This window comes from Lonchura striata, chromosome 2 (genome assembly GCF_046129695.1).
Source record: "Lonchura striata isolate bLonStr1 chromosome 2, bLonStr1.mat, whole genome shotgun sequence".
Lineage (NCBI taxonomy): Eukaryota > Metazoa > Chordata > Aves > Passeriformes > Estrildidae > Lonchura > Lonchura striata.
Window position 1 is genome coordinate 111862379 of NC_134604.1, and position 15170 is coordinate 111877548.

Sequence of the window (15170 nt, forward strand, 5' to 3'; positions counted from 1 at the left end):
GACTGACTGCAATAGAGAAGATAAAGCTGAAAAATAGATATGGCAGGCATCATTCAAGACTTATTTTTGAGACTAGATTGGATTTTGACTCCAAGTGTACAAGCATTTTGGTCACCTGCTGCATGGAGGCTGAAGATCTCTCTGTTTTGAACCCTGTGCATCTGCTTTTTCACATCTGACCTTGAGAGGAGACTCTTGGCTGAGGTGTGCCAAAGGGAAACTTCCCAAGCCTCACTTCCACACTGACCAGGGATAATGAAATACAGGGATAATGAAATACTCAGAAATGAAACACTCAGAATACACTGCAGGTGTATTCTGAGTGTTGAGTTGGAATAGTATCACAGGGCTGCACAAATATTGGAGAGCCTGGAAGAGGCCACCAAGACGATCAGAGGGATGGAGCACCTCTACTATGAGCAAAGGCTGAGAGAATTGGGATTGTTCAGGCTGGAAAAGAGAAGCTTCAGGGTGACCTAATTGCAGCCTTCCAGTACCTGAAGGAAGCAGGCAAGAATTGATGGAGACAGACTATTTACAAGGACCTGGAGTGACAGGACAAGGGGCAATGGCTTCAAATTGATGCAGAGTATGTTTAGGTTAGGTATCAGGAAGAAATTCTTTACTGTGAGGGTAGTGAGGCCGTGGCACAGTTTGCCCAGAAAAGCTGGGGCTGCCCCCATCCCTGGAGGTGTTTAGGGTGAGGTGGGATGAGGCTCTGAGCAACCTGGTCTAATGGAAGGCATCCCTGCCCACGGCAGGGAACTAACTGAAGGATCTTTACAGTCTCTTCCAACGCAAACCATTCTGTGATTTTATATATATACACACTCCTATATATCTATATATATATATAGTCTTTATTATTACTTTTGCTGCTGTCAGTGCCCAGCTGGTGGACCCAGAGGGCTGCTGTCCCCAGATCGAGGTGTCCCCAGCCCTTGAGGGGATACTCTGCAGCATGCCCTCCATCACAGCCTGGAAAGCAGGGCCAGGGAGCCCGGCCGTGCGCAGGGGAAGGCGGGTCCGTTCCCCGCTGCAGGCACCGGTGCAAAGGGCGCAGCGCATCCACAGCCCCCCCGCGCCTCGGGATCGGGGACAAACGCTGCCCCGCAGGGCTGCAGCCGCGCTTTTCCCACTGCCAGCGGGACTTCCCCATCCCACCGCGCCAGAGGTGCCTCGGCGGCAGGGGACACCGGGGCAGCAGCGGCGGCCACCGGGCGGTCACGGCGCCCGGCGCTGCCGCCGGGGCGGGGCCGCAGTCGCGCTGCGGGGACGCCCCGCCGGGAGCCGCCGCCGCTCCGGGGAGCGACCCCGGCGGGAGAGCCGGGCCGGGCCGGGCCGGGCCGGGCCGGGGGCGGGCAGGAGACCCCCGGACCCCCCCGTGCATCCCGGCCTCCCTCCGCCCTGACGTCACCGCCCCCCCGGGTCTCCCGGGCGACGGCTCCATCAGCGCCCGCGTCAGCGCCGCCCGTTCCCTGGCAACGTCCCGGTGTCTCCGCTCCCCTCCAGCCCCGCGCCCGGCCGCGCGTCTCGCTGGCGTCAAACTGACGTCAATGGGCCCGTCTCGGCTTTCGGCGGTGGGCGGGGGGAAGAGGCGGGCGGGGAGGGCGGTGCGCGGACGGAGGCGCGGGGCGGGCCGGGCGGGGGGCCGGGCCGAGCGGCGCCGCCCGCCCCCCGGAGCGCGCTCGGCCCGCCGCACTGCCTCCCGCGCGCGGGCCCGCCCGCCCGCACACCGCGCTCCGCCCGCAGGTGCGAGCGGCTCCGCGGCCGCTCCGCCGGGCGCTGCGCTGCCGGGCCGTGCAGGCGCGGCGCGGATGCCGCCGGCGCTGAGGCGCTGCCCGGCCTGAGCCATGGTGATCATGTCGGAGTTCGCCTCGGCGCCCGCGGCCGCGCACGGCCAGCAGCGGCCCCTGCGAGTCGGCTTCTACGACATCGAGAGGACGCTGGGGAAGGGCAACTTCGCCGTGGTCAAGCTGGCCCGGCACAGGGTGACCAAGACGCAGGTGGGTGCGAGGGGCCGCCGCTGGCGGGCGGCTCCGCGGAGCCCCGCGGCGCGGCGAGTTTTCCCGCTGTGCAGAATCAAAACTCGGCAGGGACACGCGCAAAAAAAACCCACCCCAGCTCCCGCAGTTGAGAGCGTTGCTGTAGCTTCGTTGAGTTGCTCTCAGTTTGATGAAAACGCCGGGAAAAATTAAGGAGCTCTTGAAGTCTTCAGACGTTTTTGGTTGTTTTTTATTTTTTTTTTTAATTTTTTTTTTTTTTCATTCAGTGATCCTCAAGAACAAAGAACCTGTACTCTTATTTCCAGAAATAAATTTTTTTTTTCCCTGGGCGTGCAGCCGTATTTATATTTCTGGTGCATGTCAAAACCGCCTCAGTCACTAGAGCAGGAGATAGTCTGTTGCAGGAATCTGTTTTTCACTGGCATGGGACGGATTAAAAGATTTACAGAATCCTGTCCAGTGCTAATTTCTGCAGTTCTGTTCGCTACCTTACGTGTAATCCTTTGACGTAGAAAAGAAAAACGAAAATGTTCTGTGCCGTGAATTCTGTGCAGTTCAGAAAAACAGGATCAGCTTTGTCAAGTCTGTGCTTTAAAAGCTACTTTGAAAGCTGCTTTACTTGGATTTTGTGAGTGGTGTGTTTGTGCAGGGGTGTGTCTTTTTTTTCTTTTTTTAAGATCTCTTAACAGTGAGAGTACCTGTTTTATAATACCTGAGGTTGTTTTGTTATTATTTAAATTTGCAGGTTGCAATAAAAATAATAGACAAAACAAGGTTAGACCCAAGCAATCTGGAGAAGATTTATAGAGAAGTTCAGATAATGAAGCTTTTGAATCATCCCCACATTATCAAGCTATATCAGGTAAGAGTCCACCTTTGAAGTGCAGCACGTAGATAAAATATGCTTGTGGTCTCTTGCATGTGATTTTTGCATCTAATACTTGTAGAGGGAAAGCATATCGAAATACTGAAATACTTTTTGAAAACCGTTTGAAGTAAACTGGATGTCTTCAAAGTCATTCTTCATTCTTTGAACAAGATTCTGGTATTAGACAACTTTGTGACAAAATGCACTGTAAAATCTACAGTTGAAACCAGGCTGACTTTTGTTTCAGACTGAGGAACGGGTTAGCTGAACTTCTATGATTAACTTGCTTTTCCTATCTGCTTTTCCCCGTTTAGAGGACTGGAACTTCTTACGTGCTTTAGATAAGAGGAAGACTTAAACTCACATTGGGTGGTAGAGAAGGAAGCACTAAAGTTGAGTTTGCCTTAAGTGGAAGGGATTTAAAATCACCAACAATCAAACCAAATAGATCTAAGCAGAAAGTCTAAGTGGAAACTTAATCAAAGAATTAGATTAGTGAAAAAGGAAAAGGTGGTAAATATTGGTATCTTAGAATATGGCAAAAAAATCACCTGTTTGGTTGTTCTGGTGCAGTTTGTGTAGTTTTGAAAGTGAATTTTAAGTATCTTTCCCCTGCAGAATTTCACAACATGAATTTCGGTTTAGATTTGTTTAGTTTCTGCACTGTTGGATATTTTTAACCGTGGGAACGAATTAATGTGTTGTGCAGAAAGCAGGATCACATTTGTCTTGTGAGCAAGGACTGCTTTGCAAATTCTAAACATTAGATCTAAGTAGCCTTTGGTGTAAGTTCCTCTTAATCATTAAAATAATGCCTCGTGGATTTTAGAAGAAGATGATGACAGAACAGTTTGGGTTGGAAGGGACCTTTAAAGGTCACCTGGTGCAAGCCCCTGCCATGAGCAGGGCAGAGGTATCAGTCTTTCTGGACCTGTCTAAAAGGGCAGAGGGGAGAAAGGTGGAGATGGATGAAGCAGCAGGTCTGAAAGTCCATGTGCAGTAGTAAACACTATTATCAGCTGCGATCTTACTCCTGGGTTTGTTAGCTTAATTAAAAAAAAAGAAAAAAAAGTTTAATTAACATGTAAGGCTGAAGAGCCAGTAAGGGAGGTGCATAGGCAAGGCATTATTTTAAAAGACCTTGACACACATGAAGTGTTTGTATTTATAGTGTTACCCATCATAACAAAAATGATTCTGTGTTAAGGGCTGACGTCAGGGATGCCCAGGGGCAGTATAGGACATAGAGAAACATTCTAACAGTTCGGTTGAGTTCATTTCAGTGGAATGATGTGGGTGAAAATACTGTTTCAGAGCATTTAGAGAAGCAGGTTAAATTCCATCTCGTTGAACCACTTCACTTGATGCAGCAAATGACGTTGGTAGTGGACCATAATTTCTTTTCAGTGAAGTTTTCTTTTCTTTGTTGTTGTAACTGATGCTTTACCTGTTTGATGGAGGCTGAGAAGCAGAGATGGAATTAGTTGACATACCAAAGTAGGGTGTGTGTTCTTGTATTATTTCATCATTGTTTTAGTTTCAGCACCGCGTCTTAATTTCATTCAGCTGGCAACTTTCCCAGAACACTTTCCTTCAGTTTTTTAAACTGGGAACCTCTCTTCCTTTGCTCCTTGTTTGTTTATTTTCATTTCGTGTACTTGTAGTGAGGGGAGGACAAGAGTCTTTGAAAAAGGTTACATGTTGGGAGCCTGGAAGTTACAGCCTTTGAAGTAGAATTGAGGCTTTTTGGATTGTTAACCTGTTGTGAGCCTCCTGCTTCCAAAACAAAGTATCTGCTCCTTGAGAGGGAAATGTTTTCAGGGAAATGTTGTATTCTGAAATGCAACATTTCAAAGGTGTGCTGTGGCAACTGAAGATGAACTTGGAAACGCTCAGCATTTCTCATTCATTATTTGGATTTTAGTTATTCTTCTTTATTTTCCTCTAAAGGCAAATATTGTAAAATATCAAAGCAAGTTGATACTGGATTGATAGGCAATACATTGACAGTTGTTGATGTGCATCAAGCGCTGCTGTTACACAAACAGCAGCCTGTTATCACTTGCACAGGAGGCTCCCCATGTCCCAGCCAACTCCAAGCAGGAGCAGGGGATCTGATACCACTTCTTGCTTTGTCTGCTGATCTGAGCCCCCACTAGCCTTGAAACAAAGACAACTTTAGATAAACCTCTTTGCATGCTCAAAGTATGTAATGTTAATTGTAAAAATATATATGCATATTTTAACAAAAGGGGAGTGTATGAAATTATCTAAACGCTCATCTGCTCTCTTTCAGAGATTAGGTAGCTTGGTAATGGTGAGAAGAACAATGGCCTGGCAAGCCATTGTATAATGTAGGCACATAAGCTTTGATTTGTTATCTTTTTCATTACCAGTTTGCTTGGAAAGAACTCTGTGGTGCAAAATGAGATGCTTTTACTGCCAGCTGCTGCAGCAAATATAAATTTGAATTTGAGAATTCACATAGAAAAATAAATGAAACCATAGAGCTCTGCTGCTTTTTTTTTTTTTTTTTTTTTTTTTAATCATGCTCTCTCATGTCTTCACAGGTTATGGAGACAAAGGATATGCTGTACATTGTTACTGAGTTTGCAAAGAATGGAGAAATGTTTGGTAAGTCCTCACTGATGGAGCTCAAAGTTCCTTAAATTTAGAAAGCATGGCTTTATTTTTGTCATTCCTGAGTAACAGATATATTCTGATTAAAAAACCTAGGGCTTGTGTTGCCAGCTGTCAAACAGCAAGGGCAGCACCTGCAGGATTATGAAAAATTTCCTCGGGGTGTTTCTAAATCCTCTCTGGTTTTGACTCGCAGATCACCTGACCTCCAATGGGCACTTGAGCGAGAGCGAAGCACGGAAGAAGTTCTGGCAAATTCTCTCAGCAGTGGAATATTGTCACAGCCACCACATCGTGCACAGGGATCTCAAAACAGAGAACCTCCTGCTGGATGCTAACATGAATATCAAATTAGCAGGTAATAGGAAATAGGAGATCACTTTATAAAGGACTTCAGGCATGTTGTTTCGACATTGGGCTTCCTTAGGATGATCCTGTAAATGTGTTTGTATTTCTGCAAGTGAAAATAAAACAATAGTTACAGATATTTCTTGGAACAGATTTTGTGAACAGAAGGGGATAGCTTAAATTAATAGGCAGAAAACAAAGCAACACATCTGTTCCTTTCTCTCAATTTTCTGCTACTTCTGAAATACTAGTATGTGGTTGAGTGTTGTGCTACCCAAGATTTTCACCTTTATTTCAGACTTTGGCTTTGGAAACTTTTACAAGTCGGGAGAGCCCCTCTCCACTTGGTGTGGAAGCCCACCCTATGCAGCTCCAGAAGTTTTCGAAGGCAAAGAATATGAAGGCCCTCACCTTGATATATGGGTGAGCTTGCTATTCCTCAGAAACTACGTTTCACACCTTGTGAGGGTCTGCGGGCCTTCAGAATCATTGCTCTTCCTGGAGTCACTCATGTGCTGTGCTCTTTTTTATTGGCAGAGCCTTGGGGTGGTTCTGTACGTCCTTGTCTGCGGTTCTCTGCCTTTTGATGGACCCAATTTACCAACTCTGAGGCAAAGAGTGCTGGAGGGGCGGTTCCGCATCCCATACTTCATGTCTGAAGGTGCTTTTTCTTTTTTTCAGATCCTTAATGTTAAAACAGGTGCTACAAAGGAGGAGCTATGCAGTTTGCAGCTGGCAATTATTTTGCTTTTGTGTCTCCAGTGGTTTCTGTAGGGCAGAAGATGTTTTCTTTTCTGGGATCTGCTTTGTGGTGCATCTAAAAAGCTGTAGTTTCCTTTCTTAGAATATCCCTATGGATCATAAAAATACTCGACTCCCTAGTTGGAGAAATAATTGCTCAGAAAAGGGAGGAGACAGGATTTTAATGAGACTAGCCTGCAATGCTGACATAGGTCTAGTTCTCCTAAGATATTTTAGCTATGCTGAAGGGTTGTATTCCAGTGGGCTGTGCTGCCAAGGAGAGCAGGAACAGTGGGACTCAGCAGTGTTTCCTGAGAACTCCAACAGTCTGATGAGAAACATGAAAGTGAAGAGTGTTATCACCTCTCTCTGATTTGGTTTCCAAACTGAGTGAACGTGCCTCTGTTGTCACGTGGAGATTATCTGCTGAGGTCTGAAGTTTATCAGTTATAGCCATGAACAGCTTTATTTCCTGGTTATAAGTAAATAAGCACTTTAGGGCCAGGACCAGGAAGTTGTATGTGATGGGGTTCTGTACTAAGATCTGACTTATTTTTATGTGCATGTAATGCCATCAAACCTGCATCCTCTCAAGACCAGCTCTTGTACAAGGTGCAAGGCCACCTGGTATCCAGTACAGCTTCATTTCCTGCAGTGACATGTTGTTTTTGTCATATGAATGTGAACATCTCTTGTGCTGTCTGGAATATCTGACAGTCAGATCACGCATCAGCTGTTCCCAAACATTTAATTCCTGTTTTCATAGGCATCTTACACTGTTGCTGGGAAGTGTTCTTAGCAGTGACCTGGGACTGGGCTGTTACATTTTGCCCCTTGCTCATGAGTTTGTTTTTGTCACCCAGACTGTGAAACACTAATCCGACGGATGCTGGTTGTGGACCCAACCAAGCGGATAACCATCTCCCAGATAAAGCAGCACAAGTGGATGCAGGCTGACCCCTCCCTTCAGCAGCAGCAGTCCTTGTGCTTCTCCATGCAAAACTACAACTCCAACCTGGGCGACTACAACGAGCAGGTCCTTGGCATCATGCAAACCCTTGGCATCGACAGGCAGAGGACTGTGGAGGTGAGTTCTTGCCCTTTAGATCCATCTCCAGTGACCACCAGTGCTGCAGTCATTCAGTGACTGGCCTTGATCTGGTGTCACAGCATAAAATCTTCACTGCCCTTCCGGATTTTGCGTGGTTTTTTGAGTGTGCTACTCCGAACCCTTAGTGATGGGTTTTGTCTGCTTGCATCCTGTAATTCAAAAGGCCCTTCCAATGTCTTCCAGTCTCTGCAGAACAGCAGCTACAACCATTTTGCTGCCATTTATTACCTGCTCCTGGAGCGCCTCAAGGAGTACCGGAGCAGCCAGGTGTCCGCTCGGCCAGCAGCCGGCCGGCAGCCGCGGCCCAGGAGCTCCGAGATCACCAACGCCGAGGTGAGGAGAGGCACCTTTGGATCTCCCTTTCCATGTAGCTGCCAAGCTTCTGAAAACCAGTTCTGATAGCAGTGCCCTCCGACAGGACACAGCCTGCTGTTCTTCAGCAGGAGGCTGAGTGAATATTAATGCTCTGTTTCCTAGGAAGTGACCGCGGGTCATGGTCCAAAGAATAGTCTGCCTCCAGTGCAGGTCAATAATGAGCCACAGGATTAAACTTCTCAGGGAAATCTGCCCTTTTAGGCATGGCTTGGTTATGCTTCTTTGTTGCATATCCTGTAGGTTCTTCAGAAGTAGTCCATGAGTCACTTAATGTGTTTTTCTGACATTCATTTTATTTTTTTCGCCCCCACCCCTTTTAAAGCGTGGTTTGGGTGCCTTTGCAAATTGCGCTTCCAGTTAAATTGCCTTACTTAGGAGGAGGAGTTCTGTGTTTGTGTTGGCATTGATAGATTAGCTTTGTTCATTTTCATAGAAAGCATGAGGAGAGAGCTTGCAGGGAAGGTGTCTCTGAAATTTTGTGACTCTCTGGTATCTGAAAGTCACGTGGAACTGCAGTGTGTGTGATGGCTTCTGTGCATTGCTTTCTCTCCAGATGCCTCAGGACAGTCTCACTAGTGAAACCCTGCGATCATCTCTGCTTTACCAGCAACCTCAGAGCCTGATTCAGCCATCTTTGCAGGCAGAAATGGACTGTGACATAAGCAATCCATTACAGGTTGGTATTCGCTGCTAAACTCTGTGTTGCTTCTTTTTTTTCATTGTTCTGCCAATCCACAACAATGGGGGTTGTGACTTTTGTTCTCTCTCTCCTATGTTTTGTTTGGCATTTGGGCACATTGTCACGTAGCCTCTCAAACAATATTCCTACGGAAGACATGCCACAGAATTGTGGAGAGTATTAAAAGGTAGTACAGAAATTAGGAAAAGACCCTAAAGTCTGTGATCTGGCATGTTTTCCAGCCTGTATTCTTCCCTGTGGATACCAACTTCAACGGGCTCTTCCGGAACCGCTCCATCTCCCCGAACAGCCTGCTGGAGACCACCATCAGTGAGGAAGTGAGGCAAGAGAAGGAGCTGGAAGATGAAATTAAGGCATTTGACCACCCCATCTGCATCCCTAGCAACACCAGCAGGAGGCACACCCTGGCTGAAGTGACCACCCATTTCTATCAGCATGTCCCTCCATGTAAGTAAGTCTGAGAGAGATGAAGGATGTCTGTAGGTAGGGGAAAAGAGCAGAGAAGGAGTGCCACAGAGCCAAATGCTGAGGGAGAGCGTGCTGATTTTACCTTGACTGGGGTAGGAAAGCCTAGAAAAGAGGTTTGTACTTTCCCCTCCGCAGTTCTGTCTTCCTAAAGATAAGCAGGGCCCTTAGGGAAGAGGAGTTGTGCTGTTGTATTTCACCTAGATCTCTTCAGAGGGGAGCATGCTCACAAGCAGGTCACAAACCTGGTCTGCTTGCTTCTGCTGTTGTACTGGGGGAGGAGAAAGGGCCTGAATTTAACAAAAAACACCTCACTGATTGTATTTGGTTTGTGAACCAACTAAATAAGCACAACTGTTCACAAAACAATCGTCCTGGTTGTGCTAAAGAAACGCTGCGTGCCTGATCCAGCACAGCCTGGTGATGCTGGTGTTGCTGGCTGAGTCCTGCCAGCTGGACGGGAGCCCAAACTGAGGTTATTTGTTGATGACCTCTTGCTGGAGTCAAGCCCTGGGACAACAGGAGTTGCTGGACACCTCTCCAGCTCGAGGCTGTTTATTAGTGCCAGTGTAGGTGGGCAGAAGGCTCTGATGTCATGTTTGTTCCTTCCTGTACTCATCTTGGGAATGTTCTTTCTCTCCTTCCTTCCCTTCCATAGGTATAGTCATTTCCTCCTCTGCCAGCCCCACAGAGGGAACTAGCTCAGACAGCTGCCTTACTTCATCTTCAAATGACAGCTCAGTGGCCCTGAGCAGCTGTTTGGCAGGTCAAGTAATGACGGGGAGCCCGGCCACAGCGAGGATGACGTCTCCTTTCCTCGCTTCCCAGTCTGACGCTCCCGTGTTACAAGCCCAGGGCTGCATGGGAGGTGCTTCTCTCCTGCCTGTCAGCTTCCAAGAAGGAAGGAGAGCATCTGATACCTCATTAACTCAAGGTAATGCCTTCCTGGCTTTGTTGCTGAGGAATTGCACCCTCCCAACAGCCACTGGGAAAGGGTAGGGTGCAGGGAGACTTGCTGCCCTTGTTATACTGTGGCTGGACACTTGGATATTCTGCCTCTCGTGTTCATGGGCCCTGAGGGAGAGTGGGATGCCCTGGGGAAGGTGCCTGGAGGAAAGGTTCTCAGCCACTGATTCAGCCTGCCCATGGAGATATTTCTGCTGCCGTGAGTGGGATGGTAGGCTCCACCTTCCTCCTAAAATATGGAGTGTACAACGTCATGATTTCTCTCAGGCTTTCCCTTTGCCACGCATGTCCATCTACACAAGGGTGCAGCTGTCCCAGCCCCTGTTCCATTACCTAAATCCTGCTCTGGCCACCAGGCAGAGGGTGAACGTTGGGTCTCTTCTAGCCCAGTTCCCACACCCAGGAAGGCAGTGCCCAGAAAAGCTGATCTGTACTGTAGGCAAACGCTGAGGAGGATTAAAGTGCATTTCTTTTCCTCGTGTCCCACAGGCTTGAAGGCTTTTAGGCAGCAGCTGCGGAAGAACGCTCGAGCCAAGGGGTTCCTCGGCTTGAATAAAATCAAAGGCTTTGCTCGGCAGGTGTGTCAGTCCTCCTCCTCTCGGGCAGCAAGGAGTGCCATGAGCCCTTTCCAGCACACGCAGCCCAACACCTGCATGTACAGCAGCAGCGGGAGCAGCAAAGAGGGGAGAAGCCTCCTGGAGGAGGTGCTGCAGCAGCAGAGGTGAGGGAGGAGCTTTGGTGCCTTTTCATTTGGTGTTTACTTTGCGTTAAGGGTAGGCAAGGAGGGGTAAACACAGCAGAAGAGGTTGGGGGTTTGGTCACTGGGGGTTCCTGTCGTCCATCTTTGCTGTGTGGCAGTGGGTAAACTGCTTGGCTTCCTTTGTGGCTTCCTGCCCTGGCACATGTAACAGAGGACGTGCAATTCCACTCAAAAATCTCGATGTTCAAATATTTGGAGGTTGCTGAATTGAGAAGCAGTTTGGTAGTGTGGGGGAAAACATTGCTTCTCCCTACTGCAAGCTGTGTTTTTCTTTGTTAGTTTTGGGAATGATTTCTTTCCTTCTCTGCCTCCTCCTGTAATTTTCCCATGGCAAGGAAGTGAGACCTTGTAATTTGGAAAAGTTACAGCCCACAAAGGAGGCACAGTTCCAGTGGCCTCAAATGTCATATGTGGTGGCACCTCTTAATTCCCATAGAAGCAAGATGGAAAATTGAGCTTCCGGTTTATCTGCACACGTTGTCTCTAGAACATCTATTATTAGGTGGTCAAATCGTGACCAGATAAACTTGGTTGTGACAGTTGCCCTCTACAGAATGAGGGAGAGTCTGGCACGGGCAGCTTGCTTTGATTGTACTGGCTGGGGTAAGGAGAGGTCTGATAGAGAGAAGGAAACAAAGGGGAAAGTTATGGTCAAGGTTAGGGGCAAGAAAGGAAAGAATAGAACATGGAATTATCCTAGCAATGCAAATTAACCTCTTCCTGCCTGGATTTTGTTCAGAATGCTCCAGTTCCAGCATCACCAACTACTCCAAACAGCTTGTCCCCACTCCCACACACCTGCAGCAAGCAGCTTCCCCTCCTCTGACGGGCCAGGTACCTGCAAAGCCTCCAACTCCATTCTGCTGTCAGAGCTGCAAAGAGAGAACTCCTTTGAGCTGGCCTTCGCTGGCAGCAGCCAGCTGCTCCAACCTCACTTGTTCGGGGTGAGCGTGTCCCCGGTGTCGTCGGCCGCTCACCTGCTGGACACGCAGCTGTACATCAGCGGCGCCGTGCCCCCGCTGGCCGCCGGCTTCTCCCAGCAGCAGAGCTTCTCCGCGCCCTCGCCGGGCTACGACGGTGTCGCCCTGCAGCACGGGGACTGCGAGATGGAGGACCTGACTGCCAGCCAGCTGGGCAAGTTCGTGCTGGTCAAGTGAGAGCTTCGGGCCGCTCTCCTTGCGGGGAGCTTTCACCACTGGCGGCGTGGGGACGAGTGACTCTCAGAAGCAATAAATTTTGAAGTATGTGAAGAGGCTGCCTGGTAAAGCAGGCAACTTTATAGGACTGAAACAAGCAATATGTATGTCTTTTTGCTTCTACTATTCTTGCACTGAACAAATACGAATAGAAACTGGTTTTTTGTTTTTTTAAAGGAAAAAAAAAAATAATGATGGGGCAGATGGGTGGGGCATTTGTGGGGGCAGGGAGGGATGTGGTTGGGGAAGAACTCTTCGGTACTGTACTCAAGTCAGACCAATACAGCTCTGCTGTTATGCAAGATTAGCAGCTGTCAGTAGTGGTGACACAGCAGGGAGAGGCTTTTCAAAGAAGGGACCAGAGCCTCCCTTTTTCACAATATTCATTTATGGGTTTGTGAAGATGATTACCTCTTTAAAAAAAAAAAATAAACAGAAAACCAGTGGCATGCAGCATTATGCATTCATAGGAGACAAAAATGGAAGCATTGCCATTTGTTGTTTTTCCTTTTCCCTCCTGTTAACACTCATTTTATTTAAAGGAACCAACATCCCCATTCCACACCTCCCAGATACACATATTTTAAATGAAAACTGTGAACTTCTTGCTTGATACATCAGCTGGAAAAGCTCAGCATGCCCTTCTAATTAGTACAGAAGCAGTAACTATTGGAAATGTATCCCTTGATAATCAGGATCCAAATTGCATAATGCCTGGTCTTTTGCAGGGATGTTTGTTTGAGAGTGGTGTGTGTGTGTACATACACACAGGTGCACACATGCCCATATTTTGTTGGTCTGGGTATTCTTTAGGAATCTTTTTATAAACTCTAAGTTTGTTCATATTCTTGCCGAGGCACTGAGGAGGGAAGCAGCAGCACCTGTGGGGTAATGGGATGGGTTTTCTTTTTAAAAATCCCTCCTGGAGGTTGCCTACAAAGTTGCCTGAGGGGTATTTCTTAGTGCTGCACATTGTTATTTCCGCTGCTAATTATGTTTTTTATGCATTTCATTATCAGGGTCCAAACAGAACTGACTCTTGGGGAAATGTGCAATATTGAGGTTATAATTATATACTGACAAAGACAAAAGGAATAGGCTAGAACAGAATTCTACTCTAACGGAGTACAGCTTGTTCTGAACAAAACTGTATTAAAAGTGAGTAAAACAGCACAATCTTTGGGTGTTTGTTTTTGGTTGGTTTGTTTTTTGGCATATTAGCAAAACGAGGTTTTGCATTAGATAGCTGTTTTTTCGTATGGTTTTTAATGCTGTATATGTATATAAATAGGAAGCAGAAAACTATATAACACTAGTTATTTTTTATATTTTGTAATATGCTTCTGTTGTGTTTCTGGTATAAACCCCAACTCCCTTCCCGAGGCAGAACATGACTTCTGTTGGTTTCAATAGAGGTTTTGCTGAGGTATAAAGGGGAGGACAGGCTGTGCTCCTACAGACATGAGTTGGGGAGTGCATGCAAACTTTGGAAGCAGGTGAGCAGACAGTGTGAGACAGCTTGGCTGGGAGCTGCCATCCGAGTGTCAGAGTGTAGCTGCATTCTGTCTAAATGCTTAAAGGACCCATCTCCCTAGTATGACACAGGGTGCCTTCAAGTTACCTTGGCTTCATGCAACCTGCAGTATTACACATTTGCAAATAATATAGAGACCTGTTTTGGGTTTTTCTGGGTTTTCTTTTTTTGTTTGGTTTGTTTAGTTGTTTTGGGTTTTTTTTAAAGGAAAAAAAAAAAAGCCAAAGATTGACCAGGTTAATTGGTGGGAGTAGGAAGAGTTGAAGATGTCATGTGGCTCTGTCTGTGGCTCTCCATAAACAACCTCTTTATCTGTGTGTTGTATCTGTGTGTCTGTATTGGTGCATCTCCAGTTTGCCACTGCTGCTCCATGGTCTGGAAGCTTCAAAGTGACAGAAAATTGCTCGAGTTGAACTCCTGTTAATGAGCGGTGCCTTGCAGCAGAGAAAACACCAAAGTCTCATGCTCATTTGTAGTGTGGGTTTAAAAGAAAACAAACAAGCAACCCCCCAAAAAACCCAGTCCAAAAAAAGAGATGGAGATGGCTGGAGTGGAGGGCAAGACAAAACCAGCTTGTCACAAAGCAGCAACTTGGCCTTCAGTTTTGTAAGGGGTAGCACACATACTTAAACCACAGAACTTCCTCCTCAATTTGTGTTTTGTTTAATGCCATGGATCTAAAGGCCACAGATTCTTTTGTTTCCTGTCCTGAACAGTGACAAGCACTTTACTTTCATAGTATTTTTTTTTCTTTTCCAATTGCTGTAGAACCTCTTTGGAATTATTGCTGGAGCAGAAGAGGTCATTTTAAAAGTCTGGGTTTTTTTTTTTGTAGATATCTTGACAGTGCTGTTCTGCAGACTGCAATGCAATAGGGTATTTAAAGACACTACGTGATTGGTTTAATTGAGATGTATAGTTTATTTTTTATCATGACTGAACAATCATTTTATTTCTTATGTTAAAATGAGAGGTGTACACCAAAATGATTAGTTGATGTGTTTTATTTAATATTTAAATAAAAAAGGTTTTAAAATTGTTGTCCTGCCTGTGATTCTGTGGAGTAGCTTCACCCAGTGCACTTAGATTTGCATACAAAGTCCATAGGACATTACTGACACTTTCTATTACATCCTAAATGAAGAGGGATGGGGGGCCCACAAATCTGATAATGGGATATTGAGCATTTTGCTGGTAGGCAATCTGTCTGAATTCACCAAGTCTGTGGTAATCGGGTTACAAAATGCAGCAGGAGCAGAGATCCAGGCAGTGGGGATGGCCCAGTGTGGTGGAGAGTCACCAGATGGACACTCCCTCCCTCCCTCCCCCAGTGTCACCTTCAGCTCAGACAGCCCCAGCCAGATAAGAGAGCAAAGGGAAGGAGGGGAGGGAGGGATTCACAGGGGAGAGTGGATTGTGTCTTGCAAAATATAACTTGAGAGTTAAAGAAATACTGAAAA

General features: G+C 46.9%; 1 protein-coding gene across 1 annotated transcript; it reads left to right on the forward strand.

The window, feature by feature from the left end:
* Positions 1 to 1772: 1772 nt before the first annotated feature.
* SIK1 (salt inducible kinase 1) lies at positions 1773 to 14749 on the forward strand. The gene is made up of 13 exons (XM_021540011.2): positions 1773 to 2006; positions 2752 to 2868; positions 5445 to 5508; positions 5711 to 5872; positions 6161 to 6285; positions 6400 to 6523; positions 7467 to 7690; positions 7898 to 8047; positions 8643 to 8765; positions 9011 to 9236; positions 9913 to 10188; positions 10710 to 10941; positions 11720 to 14749. The coding sequence occupies exons 1-13, from the start codon at positions 1854 to 1856 to the stop codon at positions 12135 to 12137; spliced, it is 2394 nt and encodes a 797-aa protein (XP_021395686.2). The 5' UTR covers positions 1773 to 1853; the 3' UTR covers positions 12138 to 14749.
* Positions 14750 to 15170: the final 421 nt, after the last annotated feature.

What these genes read in the sequence shown, in the direction of transcription:
- SIK1 (XM_021540011.2), top strand. Translation starts at nt 1,854, where the DNA reads ATGGTGATCATGTCGGAGTTCGCCTCGGCGCCCGCGGCCGCGCACGGC. An exon ending in AAAGAATGGAGAAATGTTTG is followed by an intron (nt 5,509 to 5,710) that starts GTAAGTCCTCAC and finishes TTTGACTCGCAG; the next exon opens with ATCACCTGACCTCCAATGGG. An exon ending in ACAGGCAGAGGACTGTGGAG is followed by an intron (nt 7,691 to 7,897) that starts GTGAGTTCTTGC and finishes AATGTCTTCCAG; the next exon opens with TCTCTGCAGAACAGCAGCTA.